The sequence below is a fragment of the Stegostoma tigrinum genome, chromosome 39 (genome assembly GCF_030684315.1).
Source record: "Stegostoma tigrinum isolate sSteTig4 chromosome 39, sSteTig4.hap1, whole genome shotgun sequence".
Classification (NCBI taxonomy): domain Eukaryota; kingdom Metazoa; phylum Chordata; class Chondrichthyes; order Orectolobiformes; family Stegostomatidae; genus Stegostoma; species Stegostoma tigrinum.
Window position 1 is genome coordinate 8,926,658 of NC_081392.1, and position 26,686 is coordinate 8,953,343.

Genomic DNA, 26,686 nt, shown 5'->3' on the forward strand with positions numbered 1-26,686 from the left:
TCTGCGCTGTATAAGGAGCTATAGCTGTGTGATAAGAATGGCCTCCCCCTGCCTTACTAACCTCTGTGACTTTACTGATTTTCTCATTTCTCCATCAGGTTCACATCAATCAGTACCTGGGGCTGGTGAGAGGACAGATCAAGGAATTCACAGCAAAGTACGCTTCTCTTTATTGGCTTCAGATAATGGTCTCTACTGTCCATCTCCCCCACTGCCCCCCCCCCATCCTCCTCCCCACTACCCCCACTCTCTCCCTCCCCTCCCCCATTGTTCCCCTCCTCTGATCCCTTCCTCCACCACACCCACCCTATTGACACCCATCCCCAACTGACCCCCTTGCCACTGAACCACTCCCACTGACTGCTTTCCTCACTGAACCCCTGCTTCTCCCCCAGTATCCCCCTTCCTCACTGACTCCCCACTCCACTGACCCTCTGCCCCACTGACACCCTCCCCTACCAAACCCTACCATTGAACTTCACTCTCCACCACTGACCCCCTTTCTCCCCCATTAACACCCCTCCCCAATTAAGCCCCTTCCCACTAACCCTCTCCCACTGACCCTGTCTCCTGCTGACTGTCCATTCCCCCGACCCCTCTCCCACTGTCCAACAGACAAACACGCTTGCTCACAAACCCCAGCCCCAGATGTTCTCCTGTGCGAGCCGCTGAGTCCATACCAGTTAGACCTCGATAGCCGGGAGCAGACCAGAGGAAGCTCCATCTCTCTTCAGTCAGTCTCTCTTTCTGTCTTCACAGGATCCAGGCCAAGCTCCCAGGATCCAAACCCAAAGCTGAATGAGAAAATCAAGAGGCGAACCCACAGTCACTGAGCAAACTCCTGGACCCAACAATGCAATTAATCTTTATAATCGACAGTCTTAACCGCCCACAAATCAGAGCACAGGGACCGAACATCTCTTTAAAAGGCTACATATGTCGCTTGGTCCAAGGGGCAGCCTTTCAGATTAAGTTATCTTTTAATGCAGGACACAATCCTACTCCACCCAGCTGGCCTCTTCACAACAGCGATACCTCACAGGAGCCTGGATGGAATGTGAACATGGCTTTATTAGTTAACAAATTCAGAATTTAGCCTAAGGGGGCCTATGGATCTAGAGAACGGGAGGGATGGTAATGTAAGTAGGCCAGGCCTTGTGAGTGAAGGGAGTTAAGAGTTCAGAGAGGGAGTTATACATCGAAAAGCAGAGACAGGAGCTGTAGACAAAAAAAAGCAAAAGAACTAGGGTCTCTGCTGTTCAATATGATTATAGCTTATTTTCTACCTCAGCTTCACTTTCCCACCCACTTCCCTCCTCCCTCTATTTCTATAAGAGGCCTTATTTATACTAGATATTGGAGCATCCTTAAGCCTCTGAGGTACAGTGTTAGGTGACATCTTTAGGTAGAGGGCGGTTAAAGTATAGAATTGTAGGATGAGGGGATCCGGCAGAAGGGGTTCAGGGTGTAGAGGTGAAAATGCTCCCTCAGAGGCACTGAGTCACCACACATGGAATTATCATTTACAGCCGTGGTTTGAAAGGTTCAAGATTTACACAAAACCTCTCAGTTTGAAAACTTCTGATCCCTTTTATTTCTTTGACAGAATTTGGGTATCCGACAAGGTCACCATTTGTGACCTACCCCAGCTATGATGGTGACTGCTGCTGTGGGGGATTTGGAGCCACATGTAGGGCAGACCAGGTGAGGGTGGGCGGATTTCCTCTGCTTAAAGGGACATTAATGAACTGGCTGGATTTTCACAACCATCAAAAGCTGCTCACTAGGACTCGCTTTCAGTTGGGATTTCAACCCACACCCCCAAACCCTTCTACTGTGCTACTGGATTGCTAGACCAGGGATCATCCCACTATGCCGGCCTCTCTCCTTAAGAGCTTTATGTTTCTGTATGGATAACCTTTGAGGGGGGCTTTGGCTGTGAGACCCTTCATATCTGATGTCTTGCTGTCATGGTCAAACTTGAGAAACAGCCACGTGAATAAGTCCACCCAATGCTCATGGAAACACCAACCCTCAAAATGTGACAACTGTGAGAGATGAGACTGTGGGGCGAAAAAGCCTGTATATATTTTTTTCAATGGTGCTTGCTGCATATCAACTAAAGCATCAAAAATTATGATATATTCCAAATGCTACATCTGCATGCAATTCCCATTAACTTTTCTTTCTACTATTGTGAAGTTCATGTCTCAAAGTCTCGGTAAACGATGAGACACTGTGATAGCATCCTTCCCCCAGTGGTGGTCCCTGCAGGCCTGGTAGGAGGTTGGGATTATAACAGGGGAAAGGTCCCAGCTGTGGGTGGCAGCACAAGGCAAGTGACGGTGGGCAGACTATCCATCATATACCATCAAACTACAATCCAGCAATTAGCCAGGAATGTGATAGGAGCCAGTTCATGCCTGTCTCTTGTTGTGCTGCCAGCTATTGTTAAATATCATGCTCAGCAATATTCTTGAAAAATACAGAGTTAGGAACTTATAATAGGAATTTAACAGTTGGAAATGAATTTACAGAAGGAAATAAATTACACTCCACAAGCTCTGGTCCTGTAAACCCCACCTGTATATCTTATGAGAACATAAACTGACATTGTGCATATACTTCTAAGTTAAACAGTGATTTACATCAGTATTCTGCACTTTTTAAAAGTCATTCACAGGCTGAGGGCAGCACTGACCAGGCCAGCATTTATTTCCCATCCCTAATTGACCAGAAGGCAGTTAAAAGTCAACCACAATTATGTGGGTCTGGGGTCACACGTTGGCCAGACCAGATAAGTCATGATGTGGAAGTGCCAGTGTTGGACCGGGGTGGACAAGGAAATCACACAACACCAGGTTACAGCCCAACAGGTTTATTTGAAAACACCTGACGAAGGGATATGCTCCGAAAACTTGTGTTTTCAAATAAACCTGTTGGACTGTAACCTGGTGTCATGTGATTTAGATCCTAGACCAGGTAAGGATGGCAGTTTCCTCCCCTAAAGGACAAAAGAGACCCACAAGTTTTTTTCCTGACAATCAATTCACAGTCATCTTTGACCTCCTAATTTCAGATTTTTATTAAATTCACATTCCACCATCTGCTGTGGCAGGATTTATACCCAGGTCCCCAGGCCATTTCCTGGGTTTCTGGATTACAACAGATCAGCGATAACACCACCAGACAGTCCATCATCTCCCCTGATTGCTGCTTCCAGTGTAGTCAGCCCTCCTGTGGGGAGACCAAACAAAAATGAGGTGACCATTCAGCAGAACACTTTGGTTCGGTCAGCAAACATGACCAAGTATCCAGACTCTTGTCATTGGAACACTCACTTTGTTCTCACCTCGACCTCGGCTTGCTGGAGTGTCTCAGTGAAGTTCAATGCAAATTCATGAAACAGCATCTAATTTTTCAGTTGTTTACTTCAGAGCCTTCTGAACTCAACAATGAGATTATTAATATCTGGCCATAATCTCCTCATCGCCATTCTGTCTCCTTTTCTTTGTGTGAACTGGTTTTGCTTGTTTTTTAGCTTTCAAAGGATGCCTGATCTAGCCACTTCTTTTGTTTACTTTATTTCCACCCTCAGGTCTGCAATGACTGATTTTTCTGACATTTAATCTCTCCTGTCTTTCATTTATTCACAGACCATTCTCTTACAGCTAGCCTGTTCTTGAACTATCAAATCTCGAATACTTTATTATACTGACAAAACATTAACTGTCTTTTCTGCTTAAGTATTTCCATTATTTTCTGTCTTTTTTACCAATTCCCAGCAGCATTTTGCTCTTTCAACATAATCAAAAAGTTAAAACATTCAAAAGACACTTAGATAACTACATGAATGAGAAATGTTTGAAAGGATATGCGCCAAACACAGGGAGATGGGACTACCTGAGTTTGGGATTATGGTCAGCATGGAATGGAATAGAATGGCCTGTTCCCATGCTTTTTGACTCTATTATTGACAAGTTAAAAAGTACTGCTGTGAGGACTTTTGGCTTGTGTCCAGATCAGAATATAACATAAAGAAATTTGATCCTTCGCAACACACAAGGCTGATGAAAGAATTTTATGTTACTTGTGCATCACAATGGAAGGCAGTGATGCAGTGGTAATGTTGCTGGTCCAGTAACTCTGACGCCCAGGTAAATGCAGTGGAGACATGGGTTCCAATCTAACCATTGAGTGGGTGGAATTTAAATCTGAATCATAAATCAGAAATTAAAATTGTAGCCATAGTGACTGTGAAACTATTGTCAATTTATTGTAAAGCTATCTAATGCTCCTAAAGGGAAATCTGCAGTCCGTATCTGGTCTGGCTTACATGTGACTCCAGTCACCACAGCAATTTGGTTGGCTCTTAACTGCCCTCTGAAATGCCCAAATAAGACATTCAATGCAAAGGCACTTGGGAACGGGTAATAAATGCTGGATTTGCCAGTGTGAAAGAATAAAGGGGAGCAAAATGATCTCCTTTGAGATTTCTCTGGATTACTCCAGTGGTCACAATTAAATGTTTTCCAAAAGCTTGTAAGCCCAGTGAATGCTGACACCAGCACAACAGACTGACACATGCACTAAATCTCAACTACAATCTGACTGCTGGGGTGGCTCAGTTTAGTAATGCACCTACCTCTTTGTGAGACTGTCTCCCAACTGCAGAGTATTTGGACATTACCACACCAATGTTGCTACACACAAATTAGTCACTGTGTTTCTGACATCTTACAAGATGCAAAGTGGGCTACAGTGCAGTGGCAGTGTCCCCATCTCCAGGTAAAGAGACCCAAGTTCAAAAGGTGTGAAATAAGAATCTGTGAACAGATTGATTAGAAAATCATTACAAGATGCAAAGTGCAGTGGGATGTCCTGCAATAATAAAACTTGCTACATCAATGCATTGTTTTTTCTATTTGGAAGATACCTTTTTCTGAATAAAATTGTGGCTAACAATATCTCACACTGACTAAGAGGGAGGTTCAGTTTTTCTCTGATGGTTTCAACCTCACTGCCTCTCACTCTGCAGATCCTTTGCAGCAGCTTTAGGAACGGAGGTGAGGAGGAAATCTATTTTGAAATGTGTCACTTTTGATCACAGTGGGGTGTTGCTAGCCAATTCACTGGGCCCTGTGCTCTATTGATCAAGTCTGAATTTGTAAGAGAACCGATACCTGCATCTGAAACAGTACAATAAAAGAGGTTTTCCTCAACAAGCAGTGTGTGACTCATATCTGGACACCAGTACAAGACCAGAAAATCTCTCCCTGTGAGGCAAGTAGAGAAGGAATGGGAAGGAGGGAAAGTATGAGATAGTTGGAGCGATGGTGAGAATGTGAGAGAGAGTACAAAAGAAAGGGAGGGGTGAGGGAGAAAAAGAGGGAAGGTGCTGGGGGAGAAGACAAAAGGGAGAGGAAGGTAATAGAAGGAGACAGGGAGGGGCAGTAGAGAGAGGGAGGAAGAGATGGAGAACAAGATGCAGGGACAAGGGGGGCAGAGAAGGCAAGGAGGGAAGGGACAAATAATGAGAAAGGGAGGAACAGAGAATGAAAAAGATGGAGGGCTGAGGAAGAGGAGGGACAGAGAGAGGGGGAAGGAAAGAGACGTTGGGGGAGAGAAAGGGAGGGATTTGAGAAGAGGAGGGAGTGGGGAAGGGAGAGGAGCAGAGGGAGGGAGGAGCAGATAGAGGGAGGATCAGACAGTGGGAGGGAATGAGGGAGGCAGCAAGGGACAGGGGGAATAAGGGAGAGGGAGTGACAAAGGGAGGGTGGGGCTCAAGGTGGGAGGGACAGAGTGGGAGGGAGGGGCTGGGGTTTGAAGGACGAAGGGAAAGCCAGAGAGAGAGAGCGGAGACAGCAGGGAGCGTGTGATTTGGAGGGGAGCTGGGCAGGAGCAGAGGCAGGACGATGGGGAACACGGACTCGGGGATGCTGGAAGAAACTGACCCCTCTCTCCTAGAGGAGCCCGAGGTCACTCCCGCGGCGACCGGCCCCGGGAGCCGGGAGAACCTGGTGCGGTTCCAGGGTCAGGACTACGAGCAGATCCGGAGCCAGTTGCTGCGGGACCAGAAGCTTTTCGAAGATCCGAAATTTCCTGCAGCAGCGGAGTCTCTCGGAGCAGTGAAGGAAACGGGGATCGAGTGGATCCGAGCTAATGTAAGATCAGGTCGATCAAAGTGGGAACCAGGGAAGACAGACTGGGATGGACTGGGGGAACAGAGAGAAAAAAGTTTGTGAAAGTTCAGGGACTTCGTTCCTCAGAGTGATCCTTGTCCTTCCCAACGATCCCAGACTGGGAGATTCTAGACGGCGCTGTGACCGCAAAACAGCAAAGACCTGCTCATTTGGTCTCTTATGTATTATGCGTCCTTTTCACATAGTATATATCAGTATCTAGGGGGGTCCCGGGAGGAGTGTATCGGTATTTACCGGGGAATGTACAGAATCAGTCTGGAACTGATTGTCGTGCCACTATGGAATTTACCTGATTTTGGGCACTATGTAAACGTCTGTGGAAGTCTGAAATGTTTGCAGATAGCAAAGTAAGTTTGAAACGTTCGATGTTAATTCAAATTACAGGAACTGTTTTCAAAGCCCCGTTTTTTTGTGGATTCGATTAGCCGCACAGATATTCGTCAAGGCGTACTCGGTGAGTGTCAATCACTCTCTTGTGAATCTTTCTCTGCTCCTGAACGCGACTGCTCGCACAGCCGGGAGGTCCGGTTCATCCCTTGGGAAATATTCTTTCGTTTTACTCTCCAGCGTGTACCTGGATGGATAAGATCACAGTGTACACTATGAAATTCAAAGGTCCAAGGTGCAAGAATCATTTGATTGACTTCCTGGTCCCCAGCACCACTCGGGACAATAAATTGAAATAGGTGTCACGAATCTGGCCTGCTGTTGGTTGAGCCATTCAAGGTGAGCCTGAAGGCGCAGCCCGTGCTACACCGCTCCTGGGAGTGTTTGGGAGGAGGGAGGCCGGGTGTTGGGGGCGGGGGGGAGGGTAGAAAGTTTGACTGTGTTTTAACACTGTGTTGTGTTTGTCTTAACAGTCTTTCATCGGACAGCGTAGAGGCAGCTTCACTCTGCCTCTAACCCTATGCTGTCCCTGTCCTGGGAGTGTTTGATGGGACAGTGTAGAGGGGGCTTTATTCTGTATCCGACCCCGTGCTGTCCCTGCCCTGGGAGTGTTTGATGGGACAGTGTCGAGAGAGCTTCACTCTGCCTCTAACCCTATACTGTCCCTCTCCTGGGAGTGTTTGATGGGGTTAACTTAGAACTTTACTCCGTGTCTCACCCCTTGCTGTACCTGTCCTGAGGGGTGTCTATGTCTCGAGCTCTGGAATTCCACTCCCTCAACCTCCCTTTCCTCTGCTAAGCCTCCCAATGAATCTCCGTCTATGATCCAGCCGGGTCCATCTGATTTAATATCTCGTTATGTGGCTCGGTGCCATGCTGGGTTTTATAAAGCGCCAGCTTATTATAGGTGCTATATAAATGTACGGTCTTTTTGTTGCATACTCCAAGTGGCTTCAAATCTATGGAAATACTGCGACCAGCTTTTCGCTTCAGGATGATGCGCATGGAGGCAGCACTCGGTCAGAACATCAGTCGGCCGTCACAAGAAGCATAATCACCTAGTGACCGAATGAAAACAATTTACACTGAAAAGCTTTAAGGGGTTGCACGGGGTAGACACTAAGAAAATGTTTCCCTTGGCAAGGAAATCAAGAACGGGGGTTGGGGAGGGGGGGGGAGGTGGTGTCACATTTTCAGGATAAAGGATTGGATATTTAGAAGGGTATCAGATACACAGGAACAGCACATCTACAGGTTTCTCTCCAAACCACTCCCTGTCCTGACTTGGAAATATATTGCTGTTCCTTCAGTGTCACGGGGGAGAACCGTGGAATTTCTTCCCCAGCAATACGCTGAATCCAACGACAACACATGGACTGCAGCGGCTCAAGAAATCAGCTCACCACCATCTTCTCAAAGGGCATTGACCGATGGTCAATAAATGCTGATCCAGCCAGCAATTCCCACATTCGGCAAAAAAACCAGAAAGATGAGGGAAATGTCTATTCTCGAGGCAGTGTAAATCTTTCACGTTCGTTGGCTCTGGATGCTTAGATACATTTAGGATTGAAGTTGATAAGATTTTTGGATACTACAGGATATGCGGATAGCTCGGGAATGAAAAGTTCTATATTCCTGATTGGGACTGGAGCACAGATTAGAAGGCAAAGATTAATTACTTCAGGTTTAGAAAAATGACTCTGTCAGTGATTAAGATATAATCAGAAACAATTCAGAGGTGTTGAAAGGTAAGAAAACTACAGCACATGAAAAATACCCTGAGGGAACACAGGCTTGTCATTTCTGAATAAGGGTCTAGGCCCGAAATGTCAGCCTTCCTGCTCCTCTTATGCTGCCTGGCCTGCTGCGTTCATCCAGCTCTACGCCTTATGTCTAGTCGTGAACAGGTCTGAATATGGTGGCACAATATGAGAGATACAGCAACTATATAAATAAGCTCAAATTCAGTTTTAAAAAGGATGGGATCATCGTCGATCAGAGGCTCATCTTTAGGGTGGTATGATCAGCAATTTAATGATCCAGTGGCTTTGGTTAGTTCCGGGTGCAACTATATAGGGAAGAGTAATCAGAGCGGTATTCCAACAGTTGATCGAAAAAAATTGTTCGTTCATACAGCAGCACAATCAATTGCAAGACGACCAAAAACTCTCCACAGCTAGTGAAATGCTTTTTGAAGTGAAGGCACAGTTGCGACGTAGGAAACGCAGCACTAATTGAGAACAGCAACCTCCCACAAACAGCGTTGCGATAATGAGCAGATCATCTGCTTTCTGGAATGTCATTTGGGGGGTGGATATCGGTAGAGACGCAAGGGAGAACTTCTCTGTCCTTCTGCCAAACGTTTTGTGCTTGTTCGAGAGGGTGGGGGGAATCTTGGTTTAACATCAGAAGGACCCCAGGCGGGGCATGAGGTAAGAGGTGGAGTGTTGAGGATAGAGACAAAGCTAGTTAACTGTCTGACAAAGGGAGTACAGGGTTCCATTCCTGAGTCTGTTCACAAGTTGCAATACAAATGCAGAACAATATAAAGCAGCTGTCCATAAGTACAGGAAATATTTGTATATTGGATATTTAAAATTACACTCCCAATGAGACTGCACTCGTCAGTATCAGCGTTCCTAGGTCAGATGTTTGTAAGTCAGGGATCCCTGTATCTTGCAGACAGTGAATTTGATGTTAAATTTGAGAAGGGAGTCACAAATCCAGATTTTTCATTTTAACTGAAGTTGGCTTCAGTAGAATGAAAGTCAACTTATGAAAGTCAATACAGAAACTGATAGACTGAAAAACTAGCATATAGCCCTAAGAAATAAATACTTTACGTGTACAATTGTAAAAAAAATCGTAAAATAATAGGATCATACCAATTTGAAGAGAAACCAATGCCTATATGGACAACAGAGGGAATGTAAAGCAATTTTTTAAGACTGTGAAATTGGAGTAGGGTAAAATTATTCACACTTTTATTTTCCTGCTTCACAAATTGTGCTGTGGGATTGATAACTGCACTCCATTACTTAGGAGGGTGGAACAAAAACCTCAACTATGTATAGTATAACTGCCAGACTTTAAAAGAAAAATTCATGGTACATTGGCATCACTGGCATTCATTGCCCATTCCTAAGTTGCCCCTTGAGAAGGTGGTGGTGAGCTGCTTTCTTGAACTACTGCAGCCATTGTGCTGTACAGACAGCCACAGTGCGTGTGAGGAGCAAGTTCCAGGATTTTGACGCAGCGGCAATGAACGAATGAAGACATATTTTCAAGTCAGGATATTAAGAGATTTGGAGGGAAACTTGGAGGAGCTGATGTTCCCATGTGTCTGCTGCCCTTGTCCTACAGATGGTAGAGTTGCAGGTTTGTAAAGTGCTCAAAGGAAGCTTGACAAGCTGCTGCAGTGCATTTCATAACATCGCCAGTTTTACAATTTATATCAGTTCAGCACCGTGGCTCCGTGGTCAGCACCGCTGCCTCAGTTACAGAGACCTGGGTTTGATTCCACCCCCGCAGTGGCTGTCTGTGTGGAATTTTGTTTGTTCTCCCTGTGACATACTTTGGCTTCCTCTGGGTGCTCTGGTTTCCTCCCATAGTCCAGAGATGTGCGGGTTATGTGGATTAGCCACGGGAAATGCATGGTTACAGGGATAGGGTGGGATGCTCTTTGAAGGGTTTATGTGGACTCGATGGGCAGAATGGCCTGCTGCCACATTGCAGGAATTCTATGATTCCAGCTGTAATTGAAACCTTCATTCATACTATCGCTGTCTCTTAACTTGTCTGTTCCTACAGATTCCTGGCTGGTCTCCCACATTTGGGCTCCATAAATTTCAGAACTTCTGCTGTGTCCTAGCCCATACCAAGTTCTGGGCCCCTATCACCACCTGGGACTCGCTGACCAACTACGGCACCTGGCTAGGCAACACTGTAATTTGAAAATAGTCCTCCTTGTTTACAAATCGCTGTTGCCTAGCACCTGCTGACTTCTCATACTCTGCAACTACCCACTTCCTTCCCTCCCCAATCCCCCCACACCTCAAGATCTCTATTCTAATCTGACATCTTGCGCTTCCTGACATTAATTACCCAGTATTTGGTGGCCGTGCCTTCAGTTGCATGAATCTCAAGCTCTGGAATTTTCTTCCCTAAACCTCTCAACCTCACCTTCCTCTGTTAAGGCTCTTAGTCAAACTCCATTTTTGATAAAGCCAGGTCATCTGAACAAATATCTCTTATGTGGCTCGGTGCCATGTTGTGTTTTATAAAGCCCCAGTTGGTGCGACATAAATATATAGCATGCATAATTGCATACTCCGCTGACTCCAAATCCATGAAACGGCTACAACCGGCTTCTTCCTCAGGATGACGGCTGTGGAGACAGCCCTAAGAACATCATAAGTATAACTACATTGTTACCTGATGAAAATAATTGACACTGAAAAGCCTTAAGAGGCTGCATAGGGGAGACAGTGTAAAAATGATAAGGAAATCAAGAACAAGGCGGGGGGGCAGGGTCACATTCTCAGGATAAAAGGTTTGCTATTTGGAAAGATACCAGGTGCATGGGAATACCACAATCTACTAGCTCCCCTCCAAACCACTCACCATCCTGACTTGGAAACATATCACAGTTCCTTCAGCGTCATTGTGTTAAAATCTCTCCTTCCCTCAGCCTCATCATCCTTCCCTTAACTGCTTTTGAACTAAATATGTCCCTTTCAGAGTAGGGTACCCAGAATTACACCGTATACTCTTGGTGAAATTTCCCAATACCCAGCTGAGTGGCACAAATGTTTCTTGGTACATTTCACCCCAAGCCTGGATATTGTTGCACATGAACATGGACTGCTTCAACATCTGAGGAGTCGAGAATGGTGCAGAAAATTGTTCAATCACTAGTGAACTTTTTTCTTAATTCCTTTCACAGGACACGGGCATCAGTAGCCAGGCCAGTATTTATTATCCATCTCTAATTGCCCAGAGGGCAGTTAAGCATCAACCACATTGCTGTGGGTCTGGAGTCACATGTAGGCCTGACCAGGTAAAGATAGTGAAGGAAACAGGGCATTAATTAACCAGAGATAATAGGAACTGCCAATGCTGCAGAATCTGAGATAACACAGTGTGAAGTTGGATGAACACAGCAGGCCAAGCAGCATCAGAGGAGCAGGAAAGTTTGACGTTTTGGGTCGGGACCCTTCTTCAGAAATGGGGGAGGGGAAGGGGATTCTGAAATAAATAGGGATACAGGGGGAGGTGGATAGAAGATGGATAAAGGAAAAAATAGACAGGTCAAAAAGGCGGGGTTAGAGCCAGTGAAGGTGAATGCAGGTGGGGAGTTAGCGGGGATAGGTCAGTCCAGGGAGGATGGACAGGTCGGGGGGGGCAGGATAAGGTTACTGGGTAGGGGATGGGGGTGGGGCTTGAGGTGAGCAGGAGGCCCAGGATGGACATGTCATCCGAAGAGTGGGGGGGAATTGAAATGGTTTGCGACTGGGAGGTGCAGTTGTTAGTTGCGAACAGAGCATAGGTGTTCCGCAAAGTGGTCCCCAAGCCTCTGTTTGGTTGCCCCAATGTAGAGGAGGCTGCAACAGGAACAGCGGATACAGTATATAACATTGACAGATGTGCAGGTGAACATCTGTTTGATGTGGAAAGTCTTCCTAGGGCCTGGGATCGGGGTGAGGTACAGGGACAGGTGTAGCATTTGCTTCGGTTGCAGGGAAATGTGCTGGGGGTGGTGGGGCTGGAGGGGACTGTGGAGTGGACAAGGGAGTCACGGAGAGAGTGGTCCCTCCGGAAAGCACATAAGGGTGGGGAGGGAAAAATGTCTTTGGTGGTGGGGTCAGATTGCAGTTGGCGGAAATGTCAGAGGATGATGCGTTGGATTTGGAGGTTGGTGGGGCAGTACGTGAGAACGAGGGGGATTCTGTTTTGGTTAATATTGTGAATGGGGGTGTGAGGGATGAGTTGTGGGAAATGCGGGAGATACGGTCAAGGGCATTTTTGATCACTGTGGAGGGGAAGTTGTGGTTTTTGAACAAAGAGGACATCTGGGATGTTTGGGAGTGGAATGCCTCTTGGGAGCAGATGTGGCAGAGGCGAAGGAATTGGGAATAGGGGAAGGCATTTTTACAGGAAGGTGCATGAGAGAAGGAATATCGGATATCAGTTTCCAGGTGGATGCCAGAGATGGAGACAGAGAGGTCCAGGAAGGAGAGAGAGGTGTCAGAGATGATCCGGGTAAACTTTAGGTTAGGGTGGAAGGTGTTAGTGAAGTGGATGAACTGTTCGAGCTCCTTGTGGGAACACGAGGTGGTGCTGAAACAGTCATCAATGTAACGGAGGAAGAGATGGGGTTTGGGGCCAGTGTAGCTTTGGAAGAGGGATTGTTCCACGTACCCTACAAAGAGGCAGGCATAGCTTGGGCCCATGCTGGTACCCATGGCCACCCCCTTTGTCTGTAGGAAGTGGGAGCAATTAAAGGAGAAGTTGTTGAGGGTAAGGACGAGTTGTTTTAACCTCCTAATTCCAATTCCAATTCAAATTCCACCATCGGCCATGGCAGAATTTGACCCAGGTCCTTTGGGTGTCTGGATTAACAGCCTACTGTTAATACCACTTTGCCATCACCTCCCACAATCTCTTTCCATCAAAAGGTCAGAAAAAGGGATGTTGTCTCTCTCAATCTAAATCTCTCTGTCTTAATTTCTGTCACTTTTCTCTCTCATATTCTCTTCATTTCTCCCTCTCTTATTAACTTTCATTCTTTGTCTTGCACTGCCGCTTTTTGTCTCTCATTTTTTCTCATTTCACCTCTCATTCACATTCTCTCCTCTTTACAGGTGACTGCTGGTTCCTTGCAGCTATGTCCTCACTGACACTCGATGACAAGTACTTCACTTACGTGGTTCCCAGTGAGCAGAGTTTTCAGCAGCTGTATGCTGGGATCTTCCGCTTCCGGGTATGGAGTTGGGATCAATCCCATCAGATGGAGGCACTGGCGCTAGAAATGTGTGTTGTGAGCAAGTGTGTCTGTTTGTGTGTACGTGAGTTTCTGTTTGTGTGTGAGAGTGAATGTTTGTTTGTGTATCTATGTCAGTTTGTGTGTGTGTTTGCATGTGTATGCGTGTCTTTGTGTTTGCGTGTGTGTTTATGCATGTGCTGGTCTGTGCATGTGTTTGTGTTTATGCGTCTGTTTGTTCATGAGGACTGACGTTTCGATTCAATCTTGTTGGGGGGGTAGGTCCTGGAGTCATGTGTAGGCCAGACAGAGAAGAGCAGCAGATTGCCCTTCCCCAAAGAAGCATTAGTGAACCAGATGGGTGTTTACAACAGTTGCTGGTAGTTCTTGAGGTTACTGCCACCAAGACTAGTTTCTAATTTCAGATCTATGAATTAAATTTAAATTCTGCCAGCAGCCGGGGTAGTATTTGAACACATGAACCTGGATCATTACTCATGCTAGGGTCATTCATCCAGTGACATGGCCACTGCATGATCTTCACCCCACGATGGGTAGAATTCAGCCCATGCTGAAGAATGGCTGCTTGAGTGAGGACGATGCAGTTCCCTTGGAGACAGGCCCTTTGGGAGGGGAAGAGATGCAAACAGACGGGGGCTGGGCAGTGAACATTTAGACAAAAGGACACTGTTTTAGATGCTACATTTAATTTTGCCTCTTCCTTGGCTGTTCTCCCCAGTTCTGGCAATACGGAAAGTGGATAGAGGTCGTAGTGGATGATCGACTCCCAGTAAAGAACAGGAGACTAATCTTCACCACATCATCCTCACAGAATGAACTCTGGAGTGCCCTCCTAGAGAAGGCCTATGCCAAGTAAGGATCCAACCCTGTCCCATTATCAAACACGGTTTGCTATAGATCCATCAAACAGTGAGATCGAGATTAATTTCTCTGATTAGTTATCAATGCCAACATTCTGGGGAAATTTTATATTCCAGATCTCTTCACTTGGAATAGAATGTTTCCTACTTCAGGCAAACACTGTAAAGTTCTCCATTACAGTGAAAGGACAGGGACAGGGTTAGATACAGAGTCAAGCTCTCTCTCTATTCTGTTAAACTGAAAGTAAAGCAACCTCTATACTTCCCCCATCAAACACTCCCAGGACAGAGACAGCTCATAGTTTGGTACAGTGATATCCCTCTATTCCTTTTAACCAGAAGTAAAGCTCTCTCTATTCTTTTATAACTGCAGGAAACATTCCTTAACAGTCCCCATCCAACACGCCCAGGACAGGTAGAGTATGGGGTTAGGTGCAAAGTAAATCTTCCTCTACACTGTCCCTATCAAACATTCTGAGGACAGAACCAGCATGGAATTAGATGCAAAGTCAAGCTCTCTCTGCAATATCCCCAACAAATACTCCAGGATGACACATGGGGTGCAGTCGTAGTGACTATGAAGTGTATTCAGTGGTAGTGAAGACTAAGTTTCAGGACCTTGTTGAGGGAAGGAGCATTCCCTTTGTGCAGACAAGCATCTCTCAAATTAAAATTGAGTTTGCCATTTTGAATTTATTGGACAACAGAAACTGCCTATCTTTGTCACTTAACTATCAGTCAGTGGTGAGCAATTGGCATGGTGCGTGCCAGTCACTGTGCAAAGCATTTGTATGGTGCAGCCGTAGTGTCCTTATCTCGAGTCAGCAGGCCTGGATTCAAAGCTCACCTTCCCCAAAGGTGCGTCATAACATTTCTGAACAGGTTGATTGGAAAACACATAGAGAAGGGTAAAACTACAAGAAGTACAATGGCCAATAGGAAACATAGCAGCAGGTTAACATCTGTGGAGATGGTTTCAACTGTATGGAAAAGTATGAAAAAAATGAAAAGAAAGCATTCAAGAGATGTTATTAAAGTTTCCAGCACACAAAATAGGACAGAGTGTTTGGAAAGGATTAGGAATCAAACTTCAAGCACACTGGATAAATGAATGACAGTGAGAAGAGGGACGGTCAATACAGTACTGAAGGTATTGTATCTGAATGCACGCGGTATATGAAATAAGGTACATGAGCTTGTGGAGCAGCATGAAATTGACAGGTATGATATGGTAGGCATCATGGAGACGTGGCTGCAAGCCAGTCAGGAATGGGCGCTAAATATCCAAGGATATACATTCTATGGAAAAGACACACAAGTGGTCAGAGGGAGTAGGGTTGCCTTATCAGTAAGAAATGAAATTAAATCAGTAACAAGAAACAAAGTAGGGTCAGATGACGTAGAATCCTTTCTGCACCCTTTCAAGATTCACAACATCTTTCTCATAGCAGGGCGACAAGAATCAAACGCAGTATTCTAAAAGTGGGCTCACCAATGTCCTGTACAGCTACAACATGACATCCTGACTCCTACACTCAATGTAACAGTTGGTTTCTGGTCAGCAGAAAGCCCTCAGAGATTTATAGTGGGGGATTTAGTGATGGTAACACCATTGAATGTCAAGTGGCAATTGTTAAATTTTGCCTTGTTCAGATGGTGACTGCATGGCACAAATGTGACACATATTTTAATCCAGAGTTTAAATCAAATTCTTTATTGTGATTTTTAAAATTTAATTTGTTCGTGATATGGACGTGACGGGCTTGGCCACCATTTATTGCTCATCCCTAAATGTCCCTTGAGAATGTTGAATTGAGCTGCTTTCTTGAACCACTGCAGTCCACATACTACAGGTGACCCACTTTGTCAAAGTCTGAGGATTTTGACCCAGGGACAGTGAAGGAATGATTATATATTTCCAATTCATGATGGTAAGTGGCTTGGAAGGGAATTGCAGGGGTTGGTGTTCCCATGCATCTGCTGCCCTTGTTCTTCTAGACTGTAAAAGATTTGGAAGGTGGAGTTCAAGGAGCTTTGGAGACTTAGAGCGATGGATCTCCCAGATAGTAAACACTGCTGGTACTGAGCATCAGTGGTGGAGAGAGTGGAATTTGAATGGTAATTGGGGAGCAGGTGGAGAACAATCTGAAAAATTAGAGTCAGGCTTTTCAGAAGTGAATTTAGTAACCACTGCTTCCTAGCAAAGTAGATGAAATTTGGTTTAGAACATACTTCCTTAAAGGCTTGGATGTGAGACTGGCTGATAAAGTGTTCCACATATATTAAGGAATATGCAGCAGAGGCAGCAATGTGGAGTTGGGTTGTATTTGTAGGCCATTGAATTGAGACAGACTCAATGGGCAACAGCCTGCCCATCACTATTCCGACACTGGTCTGTCCTGTTGTCATGGGAGGATAGACTGGGCTGATCTTCTCTGAAGTTTAAAAGCATGAGAGGTGATCTTGAAAGTTTCAAAATCCCTCCAGGATTTGACAACCTCCCACTCATTCACTCTTTCCCTTTCATTTTCAGCCTCTTAGTCTCACTCATCTACCCTCTCTCCCTCCCTCATACCTACCCTCTCTCATTGTCTCACTCACCCATTCTTCCACCTCACCCACCCTCTTTTACCCACTCGCCCACTCTTTCTCCCCCCTCTCAGTTCCCCACATTCACTGCACACTGAGAGATCTGGTGATTTGCAGGTAAAGGAGGCTGACAGTAAAATCTGAAAAAGGGTAATTAAATATTTTTCAAAAGGAAGTGAAGAGCAGGGTTAAATTCCATTTTGTTCAAAGATATATTTTTTCATAAAATCTGTAAACAAAAACATCATATGAACATTTCAATGAGGATGTTGTAGGATTTGCCAGCAATTTCAACATGTACAGTTGTACAACAGTCTATATATTGAACAAATACATTCCACAATCATTACCCAATTTGCCTGAGGGCAAAACAGTTCCAATTGTAAACGCAGAGTTCTCTAAACAACACATTTCATTCTGAGATGTCTCAACACTTCTCAATACTCTCAATTTATACCATGTTACCTTTGTGATTAAGCACATAGTACAAGGGGTGTTTAAAATTCTCAGTCTCCCCGGTAGATTAGAGAGGCTGAAAGGCCTTAGACAGCAACCTTTCCCTTCAAGGAAACTGCATCAAAAACCCTGCTTCTGCTCACATTTAACTTTGAAAAGCAGTCACTGACAGCTTTACCTGAATACCAGAGAAACTAGAGGAACCAGTTTGATTGCCCCTGGGGGCACAAGTTTTACAATGAAACCAAGCAAAAAAGCTGTCCAAAAATGCAAAGCAACAGCCCTCTGTGTTATACATGATCACATTGTGTTATTATCTGGCATGGGCTACTGAATGTAATTTCTTAATTCCTTGCAATTTGATTGAGATTTGATTTGGAAAATATTTGAAATGACTGTTAAGGAAAGCCCAGAAATGTGATGGGAATTGGATAGCTTGTTCAAAGGGCACAAGGGACCAAATGGCCTCTCTTATGTTATTTATAACTGTTATGAATGCAGTTGCCAAGACAAGACAGATCCCAGAATGGAAGCTGGTTTGACAGATTGTGTTTTATTTTTCATTTAACATGGCAGTCTTTCAAAAAACACTTAAGCACGCAATACAGAAATTTATCATACAGAAGAAATAACAAACAAAAAAAAAGTTGTCAAAATACATTGCATTTGAAACACTTCAAAACACACAGCAAGATAAAATCCTATCAGAGATAATGGGAACTACAGATGCTGGAGTTCCAGCATCCAGCATCTTGGATCCAAGATAAAATCCTAAGTGTGGAGCTGGATGAACACAGCAGGCCAAGCAGCACCTCAGGAGCACAAAAGCTGACGTTTCGGGCCTAGACCCTTCATCAGAGAGGGGGATGGGGTGAGGGTTCTGGAATAAATAGGGAGAGAGGGGGAGGCGGACCGAAGATGGAGAGAAAAGAAGATAGGTGGAGAGAGTATAGGTGGGGAGGTAGGGAGGGGATAGGTCAGTCCAGGGAAGATGGACAGGTCAAGGAGGTGGGATGAGGTTAGTAGGTAGGAGATGGAGGTGCGGCTTGAGGTGGCAGGAAGGGATGGGTGAGAGGAAGAACAGGTTAGGGAGGCAGAGACAGGTTGGACTGGTTTTGGGATGCAGTGGGTGGGGGGGACGAACTGGGCTGGTTTTGGGATGCGGTGGGGGAAGGGGAGATTTTGAAGCTGGTGAAGTCCACATTGATACCATTAGGCTGCAGGGTTCCCAAGCGGAATATGATTTACTGTTCCTGCAAACTTCGGGTGGCATCATTGTGGCCCTGCAGGAGGCCCATGATGGACATGTCATCTAAAGAATGGGAGGGGGAGTTGAAATGGTTCGCGACTGGGAGGTGCAGTTGTTTATTGCGAACCGAGCGGTGGTGTTCTGCAAAGCGGTCCCCAAGCCTCCGCTTGGTTTCCCCACTGTAGAGGAAGCCACACCGGGTACAATGGATACAGTATACCACATTGGCAGATGCACAGGTGAACCTCTGCTTAATATGGAAAGTCATCTTGGGGCCTGGGATGGGGATGAGGGAGGAGGTGTGGGGGAAAGTGTAGCACTTCCTGCGGTTGCAGGGGAAGGTGCCGGGTGTGGTGGGGTTGGAGGGCAGTGTGGAGCGAACAAGGGAGTCACGGAGAGAGTGGTCTCTCTGGAAAGCAGACAAGGGTGGGGATGGAAAAATGTCTTGGGTGGTGGGGTCGGATTGTAGATGGCGGAAGTGACTGAGGATGATGTGTTGTATCCGGAGGTTGGTGGGGTGGTGTGTGAGAACGAGGGGGATCCTCTTTGGGCGGGTGTGGCGGGGGCGGTGTGTGAGGGATATGTTGCGGGAAATGCGGGAGACGCGGTCAAGGGTGTTCTCGACCACTGTGGGGGGAAAGTTGCAGTCCTTGAAGTACTTGGACATCTGGGATGTGCGGGAGTGGAATGCCTCATCCTGGGAGCAGATGCGGCAGAGGCGGAGGAATTGAGAGCAGATGCGGCGGAGTCTCCATCTCAGGCAACCAGCTTGTAACTGATGTCCATTTCAAGCCCACCGACTCCCACAGCTACCTAGAATACACCTCCTCCCACCCACCCTCCTGCAAAAATTCCATCCCCTATTCCCAACTCCTCCGCCGCATCTGCTCCCACGATGAGGCATTCCACTCCCGCACATCCCAGATGTCCAAGTTCTTCAAGGACCGCAACTTTCCCCCCACAGCGGTCGAGAATGCCCTTGACCGCGTCTCCCGCACTTCCCGCAACACATCCCTCACACACCGCCCCCGCCACAACCGCCCAAAGAGGATGCCCCTTGTTCTCACACACCAACCCACCAACCTCCGGATACAACGCATCATCCACCGACACTTCCGCCATCTACAATCCAACCCCACCACCCAATACATTTTTCCATCCCCACCCCTGTCTGCTTTCCGTGGAGACCACTCTCTCCGTGACTCCCTTGTTCGCTCCACACTACCCTCCAACCCCACCACACCCGGCACCTTCCCCTGCAACTGCAGGAAATGCTACACTTGCCCCCACACCTCCTCCCTCACCCCTATCCCAGGCCCCAAGATGACTTTCCACATTAAGCAGAGGTTCACCTGCACATCTGCCAATGTGGTATACTGTATCCATTGTACCCGGTGTGGCTTCCTCTACATTGGGGAAACCAAGCGGAGGCTTGGGGACCGCTTTGCAGAACACCTCCGCTCGGTTCGCAATAAACAACTGCACCTCCCAGTCGCGAACCATTTCAACTCCCCCTCCCATTCTTTAGATGACATGTCCATCATGGGCCTCCTGCAGGGCCACAATGATGCCACCCAAAGGTTGCAGGAACAGCAACTCATATTCCGCTTGGGAACCCTGCAGCCCAATGGTATCAATGTGGACTTCACCAGCTTCAAAATCTCCCCTTCCCCCACCGCATCCCAAAACCAGCCCAGCTCGTCCCCTACCCCCACTGCGTCACACAACCAGCCCACCTCATCCCCAAACCAGCCCAGCCTGTCTCTGCCTCCCTAATCTGTTCTTCCTCTCACCCATCCCTTCCTCCCACCTCAAGCCGCACCTCCATTTCCTACCTACTAACCTCATCCCACCTCCTTGACCTGTCCGTCTTCCCTGGACTGACCTATCCCCTCCCTACCTCCCCACCTATACTCTCCTCTCCACCTATCTTCTTTTCTCTCCATCTTCGGTCCGCCTCCCCGTCTCTTCCTATTTATTCCAGAACCCTCACCCCATTCCCCTCTCTGATGAAGGGTCTAGGCCCGAAACGTCAGCTTTTGTGCTCCTGAGATGCTGCTTGGCCTGCTGTGTTCATCCAGCTTCACACTTAGGATTTTATCTTGCATAATAACAATTTACTTAAGTACTCAAAATCCAGATGAATTTTCCTTCCTTATCAAGTCTGTAATTTTGACTTAATTGCTTCTTCTCAATCCTCTTAGTCATGAAGCCTTTTCCTGGAACACTCTCATAACTGAGAGCTTTGACTTTCTCGGATTTTTAATCAACTGCAGAGTTCTAACTAAACACTCCTGGAATTTTTCACAAACTTATTCCCTTGACTGCTCTGAATAATCACCTTTTCTAGGAGAGACTATATTCGCTTCTGGCCCCAGTCAGGTCTCCTTTGAGCTGTACCAAAAAAAAAATTGAACTGAGTTTTAAAAAAGAAACTTGCTCATTTTAGACTTTGCTAATATGAATGTTTGAATATTTTCTCTCTTTAATCACAGACCCCTATAGTAGAAACAAATGTCCATTAACAGCACAGGTCCTTGCCACTCAACAACACTGTAAAAGTCATGGTTTCAGAAAGACTGGCATAAATTCTAAACTCTTTCACAAAACCAAACTCTGACCCATATGTCACTAGTTTAAAATCCAAATTCTGAAAGAAACATGTATCAAGAACAGATCTGACACCCCTCTCTGTAACAGTTTGACATATTTCATACCCTTCATTATAACACTCCAATAAAGCCCACATCTCTCACTATAAAACTCTTATACACCCACCTACACCCCGCACTGTAATGTTGACCAAAGACCTTCAGTCAGCACCTTCCAGAGCCACGAACACTTCTGTCTAGAAGAACACAGGAAGCAGAAATATGGGAACACCACCACCTTCACTTTACCCTCCAAGCCACTCACTGTCCTGACTTGGAAATATACCACTGTTCCTTCACTATTGCTAGGTTAAAATCCTAGAATGGCCTCCTAATGGCATTGTGGGTCAACCCACAGCAGGTGGACTGCAGCAGTTCGAGAAGGCAGCTCACCACCACCTTCTCAAGGGAAACTGGGGACAGGCAAGAAATGCTGGCCAGCCAGTGACACCCACAGCCCAAAAAAATGAAAAAAAAACAAAACTCTGATATACACCACACCCTCACTCTAACCCTGATATACCCACAGCCTCATTGTAACATTCTGACATAAACCTCACCCCACAGTGAACCATTCTGATTTACCCCACACCCCTCAATGTGAAACTCTGATATATCCCACACCCCTCACTGAAACACTCTGATTTACCTGATACCTAATATACCTGCAGCCCTCATTGTAACACTAATTTACCCCATACCTGATATACCCCGCAGACCTCATGATAGCACTCTAATATATCCATCACCATCAGTGTAACACGCTGTTGTACCCTTTGCCCTCAGTGTAACGCACTGATGAACCCCACACTGTAACACTCTGATATAGTCCATGACCCTCACTGTAATATTCTGATATACTACACACCCCTCAATGTAACACTCTGATATACCCCACGCCCCTCACTATAAGACTCTGATATACCACATACACATCAGTGTAACACTCTAATATACATGGCACCCCTCACTGTAACATTCCGATATACCCACATACCTCACTGAAACACATGGAATATACTTTACACCCTCAGTGTAACACTGATATGCCCTGCAACCCTCACAGTAACATGCTGATATACCTCACACCCTCGATGTAACACTCTGATATATCCCATAACCTCAATGTAACACTTTGATATACCACACACCCACAATGTAACATCTGATATACCCTATACACCTCACTGAAACACTCTGATTTACCCTACACCTGATATAGCCACAGCCCTCACTGTAACACTCTGATATACACCACACCCCTCAGTGTAACACTATGATGTACCCCATATTCCTCACTGTAAGACTTTGATATACCACACACCCCTCACTGGAACATTGTGACATATCCCGAACACCTCACTGTAACACTGATATAACCCGCACCCCTCACTTTAAAACTCTGATATGCCCCATTCACTCACTGTAACAATCTGACATACCCTGCGTTCCTCACTGGAATGTCCTCATATACCCCGCACACCTCACTGTAACACACTAATATGTCCCACAACCTGTGTTAACACTCTGATACACCTCATACCCCTCATAACCCTCTGATATACTCTGCACTCCTCACTGTAACATACTGATATACCCAGCATCCTCCATATAACACTCTGATATACCTCACACCCTCAGTGTAACACTGATATACTCTGCAGCCCTCACTGTAACATGCTGATATACCTCACACCCTCAGTGTAACACTCTGATATATCCCATAACCTTATCGTAACACTTTGATATACCACACACCTACAAATGTAACATTTGATATACCCCATCCCTCACTGGAACATTCTAACACAATCCACACCCCTTACTGCCATTCTGAAATAGTCTATGACCCTCACTGTAACAGGCTGTTATACCCCACACCTTCGCTGTAACACTCTGATATACCCCGCACTATCAGTGTAACACTCTGATGTACCGCACATCCCTCACTCTAAAACTCTGATATACAACATTCACTCACTGCAACACTGACATACCCTGCATCCCTCACTGATATACACCACACCCCTCAATGGAACATTGATATATCTTGCATTCATCACTGCAACCTTCTGATATAACCCACACCCCTTGCTGTAGCACTGATATACCGCACACACCTCACTTTAACACTATGATATATCTCACACACCTCAGTGTAACACTAAAATAGACCACGCACCTTCACTGTTACACTCTGATATAAGCAACAGCCCTCACTGTAACACTCTGGTATACCCCTTACCCTCAGTGTAACACCCTGATACACCCCTCACCACAACACTCTGATATATCCCACACCCCTCAGTTTAACACTGATATACCAAACACCGCTCACTGTAACATTCTGATATACCCTGCAAGCCTCACTGTAGCATTCTGATATACCCCGCACCCCTCACTGTAATGTTGATTATACCACACACCCCTCACTGTAACACTCTTCCATATAGCACACACCCCTCTTTGTAACACACTGGTATATCCCTCACTCCTCAGTGTAACACTCGGAAATACTCTGCATCCGTCTCAGTAACATTCTGACATATCCCACACCCTTCACTGTAACAGTCTAATATACCCTGCATTCCCCACAGTAACAAACTCGTATGTAACTTTGGAAGGTAATTATTTTCATTTTCCACTCTTGCCCCTATAGGCTATATGGTTCCTATTCCAGTTTAATCAGTGGCAACGTGTCGGAGGCAATGGAAGACTTTACTGGAGGAATTGCCGTGTCTCTCAAGCTGAGCTCCATCTCCCCAGATGAACTGTGGGTGTTGCTGAAGCGCGCTCTCACCAAACAGTCACTAGCATCCTGCAGTATTGAGGTAATGCCAACGCTGTGCTGTTTTCCCAACCACTGCTTCCTTACAACCAACAGGAGGCTCCAATATGGTATTGCTGAGCAACCTCCAGGCCACAGTGACATGCCTGCCAGGATACTGTGGATTCAGTGGATCTCTTTGGGAGATCATGGGCTTTTAACTGTCTGTCCCTGTCCACTGCCCCTCTCTCTGATGTTATCAGCTGCAGTTACTGAGGCCAAGGGGAAGTTGTGGCTCAGAGAGCAACAGTGAGGCAGCGTGTACATCAGGGATTGTGTTGCTTCCAGGGAGACAAAATTAAACATAGAAAATGGGAACAGGAATAGGCCTTGCAGCCCTTCCAACCTGCTGTGCCATTCAACGTGATCAGGACTGACTGTCCACCTCAGTCAACCGTTCCTGCTTTTTCTCCATACCCTTTGATCCTTTTACCCCTAAGAAACATTTTCATGAAAAAAAATAATATTTTGGTTTCATCTACCTTTCTGTGGCTGAGAATTTCACAGGCTCACCACTCTCGGGTGAAAGAATTTCTCCTCATTTCTGTCCTAAATGGTTTACCCAGCATCCTTAGTGGCTTCTGGTTCTGAAACAGTCGAAAGAAAGAGATTGGTAGAGTGTGGGTTATGATTTGCAGAAAGAAATGGTCTGGGCAAAGCTAGGCAGGTATGGATGAGGGTTTCTGTGAGAGGGGTTACTGGGAACTTGGAGCTGTGTAGGAGACAGGGTACTTGAAGACAGGTGGATATTGGGCATCTCAGGATGAAGCCACAGAGGGAGAAACAGTGCAGGACTGAAGGTGTTGGGGATACTGGGGAACAGGAAAGGATTGGGTCCAGAGGGAATCCGAAGGGTTGTGGGAGAGAGGGGTGGAGGTTTTGGGCAGAGAGACAATCTGAGAGAAAGTTGGGGAGAGTGAGAACTGGGAAGGGTGGGGTACAGAGGGTGTATAGGAGACGGGTTTTGGGACCTTATGAGAAAAGGGGAACTGAGGGAGGGTGAGAAACTTTGAAAAAGGGCTGGGCAGACTGGAGTCTTGAGAGAGAGTTTAGGGTGAGGAGCTTGTGTGTTTGAGAGAGACTCTGTGGGAGGGTTGGGAAGAGAGGGACCCAGGAAATGTGTTAGAGGGAGAGGGGAATGTGGGTTTTGGGGAGAGAGAGACTCTGGGGGAGAGTTAGGGGAAGAGAGGAGTCCTGAGGGAGTGCCAGAAGGAGTTGGAACAGTGGAAAGGTTGAGGAGAAAGAGGGTCTGGCAGAGAGGAGCTGACACCTCAGCAAAGAGGGAGAATTTGGTGTTGGTGTGGGGTGTGGAGGCCTGAACCTAGAGGGAGCTAGGAAATCAATATCAGAAATTTGCACTGGCTGTTTTGAGAGAGTTGCATTTGAATCACAGCCCATTTGTGAGCAGGGGGCTGGAGATTAGTGATCTCCCAACACTTTTCCCATTGAAGGTGCAGACAGACAAACCTCAGGCAGTTCTTGTTCCCAAGAGTTCAGCAAATAATCCCCTCCCCCAACAATCTGTGACAGGGGACCTAACCATGAGAAGAGATCCCACAATCAGGTTGTGAGATCAATTGGATCATTCATAATCCTGCTTAGACATTGTAGGATTAACCATCCTGGCATGCAGAATCACTGTAGGGATCTGGGAGTAGGATCTCGGAGTTTAGTGCTGATTCCAAATCCATTGTGACAGTGTCCTTCTGGACCATACCTAGGTCACCAACCAGAAGGAACTGGAGCAGGACAATGGCCTGGGTCTAATGAAGTCACACGCGTACGCAATCACAGGCGCAGACACGGTGAGTACATGCTTGTCCCTTGCTGTCTGTCATCTACTCTGACCCAGTAACCCTCTGAGATCTGAGCTCTTCTCATTCTTGTCTCTTTGGCGAATTTGAATTTAACTGTTTCCTAGGCCCTGCCTTCCCAAACCTGTCGGACATTTTGCCTCACTTCCCTCTTTAAGACACTCCTTCAGAACACCACCTTATTGACTGAGTGCATGGTCACCATAGTATAACAGGTCTTCATGTGACTTGGGATCTGCTCATGTTTCTGTATGAAATCAACTGTGTTCATTCGAGTTTGGGTTCCTGGTGGGGAACACAAGTGACTGCTCACACCCATTTATGCCGAAGAGGTTCTGCAGTAAATAGGATAGTATATGATTCACAATTGAGTTTTGGACCAGCTGTTAATTTGGGTATTGTCTCTGTTTTCTCTTGCCTCTGATCAGCGCTTGGTTTCAAAGCCACAACAAGGTCATACTTTTTTTTATGATGAGTTGTGATAGGATTCTGGACAAGCTTCTCCTCAGAATCAGTGTCAATTTGGAAAATCCTAAGTGACACCTTCAGAGTGCCCTTTCAACACTTTCTTTGACCAAATTTAAAATGCTCTTGTTGAATGCCCTGAGCTCACAGAGCTGGTGTATTGCAGAATAAAGGGATATGTT

At 46.1% G+C, this 26,686-nt stretch overlaps 2 protein-coding genes and 1 long non-coding RNA gene across 9 annotated transcripts in view; 2 read left to right on the forward strand and 1 right to left on the reverse strand.

Annotated features, from left to right (window-relative positions):
- LOC125447871 (reticulon-1-A-like) overlaps nt 1-5,225 on the forward strand; it is a 92,670-nt gene extending 87,445 nt beyond the window's left edge. For all 5 annotated transcript variants that reach the window (XM_048522661.2, XM_048522660.2, XM_048522662.2 and 2 more), the window contains 2 exons: nt 99-157; nt 760-5,225. In XM_048522661.2, the coding sequence (XP_048378618.2) occupies nt 99-129 (31 nt within the window). In that variant the 3' untranslated portion in view covers nt 130-157; nt 760-5,225. The remainder of the gene's footprint in view (nt 1-98; nt 158-759) is intronic.
- A 596-nt stretch (nt 5,226-5,821) lies between these two features.
- Nucleotides 5,822-26,686, forward strand: part of capn12 (calpain 12) — a 51,594-nt gene continuing 30,729 nt past the window's right edge. For both annotated transcript variants that reach the window (XM_048522378.2, XM_059641013.1), the window contains exons 1-6: nt 5,822-6,164; nt 6,588-6,657; nt 13,454-13,572; nt 14,312-14,445; nt 24,058-24,229; nt 25,947-26,030. In XM_048522378.2, coding sequence (XP_048378335.1) covers nt 5,916-6,164; nt 6,588-6,657; nt 13,454-13,572; nt 14,312-14,445; nt 24,058-24,229; nt 25,947-26,030 — 828 coding nt within the window. In that variant the 5' untranslated portion in view covers nt 5,822-5,915. The remainder of the gene's footprint in view (nt 6,165-6,587; nt 6,658-13,453; nt 13,573-14,311; nt 14,446-24,057; nt 24,230-25,946; nt 26,031-26,686) is intronic.
- The window catches only part of LOC125447732 (uncharacterized), a 39,735-nt gene continuing 33,877 nt past the window's right edge, over nt 20,829-26,686 (reverse strand). For both annotated transcript variants that reach the window (XR_007246591.2, XR_007246592.2), the window contains 2 exons: nt 24,708-24,812; nt 20,829-21,141 (listed from right to left, as the gene is read on the reverse strand). This is a non-coding gene — a long non-coding RNA (uncharacterized LOC125447732). The remainder of the gene's footprint in view (nt 21,142-24,707; nt 24,813-26,686) is intronic.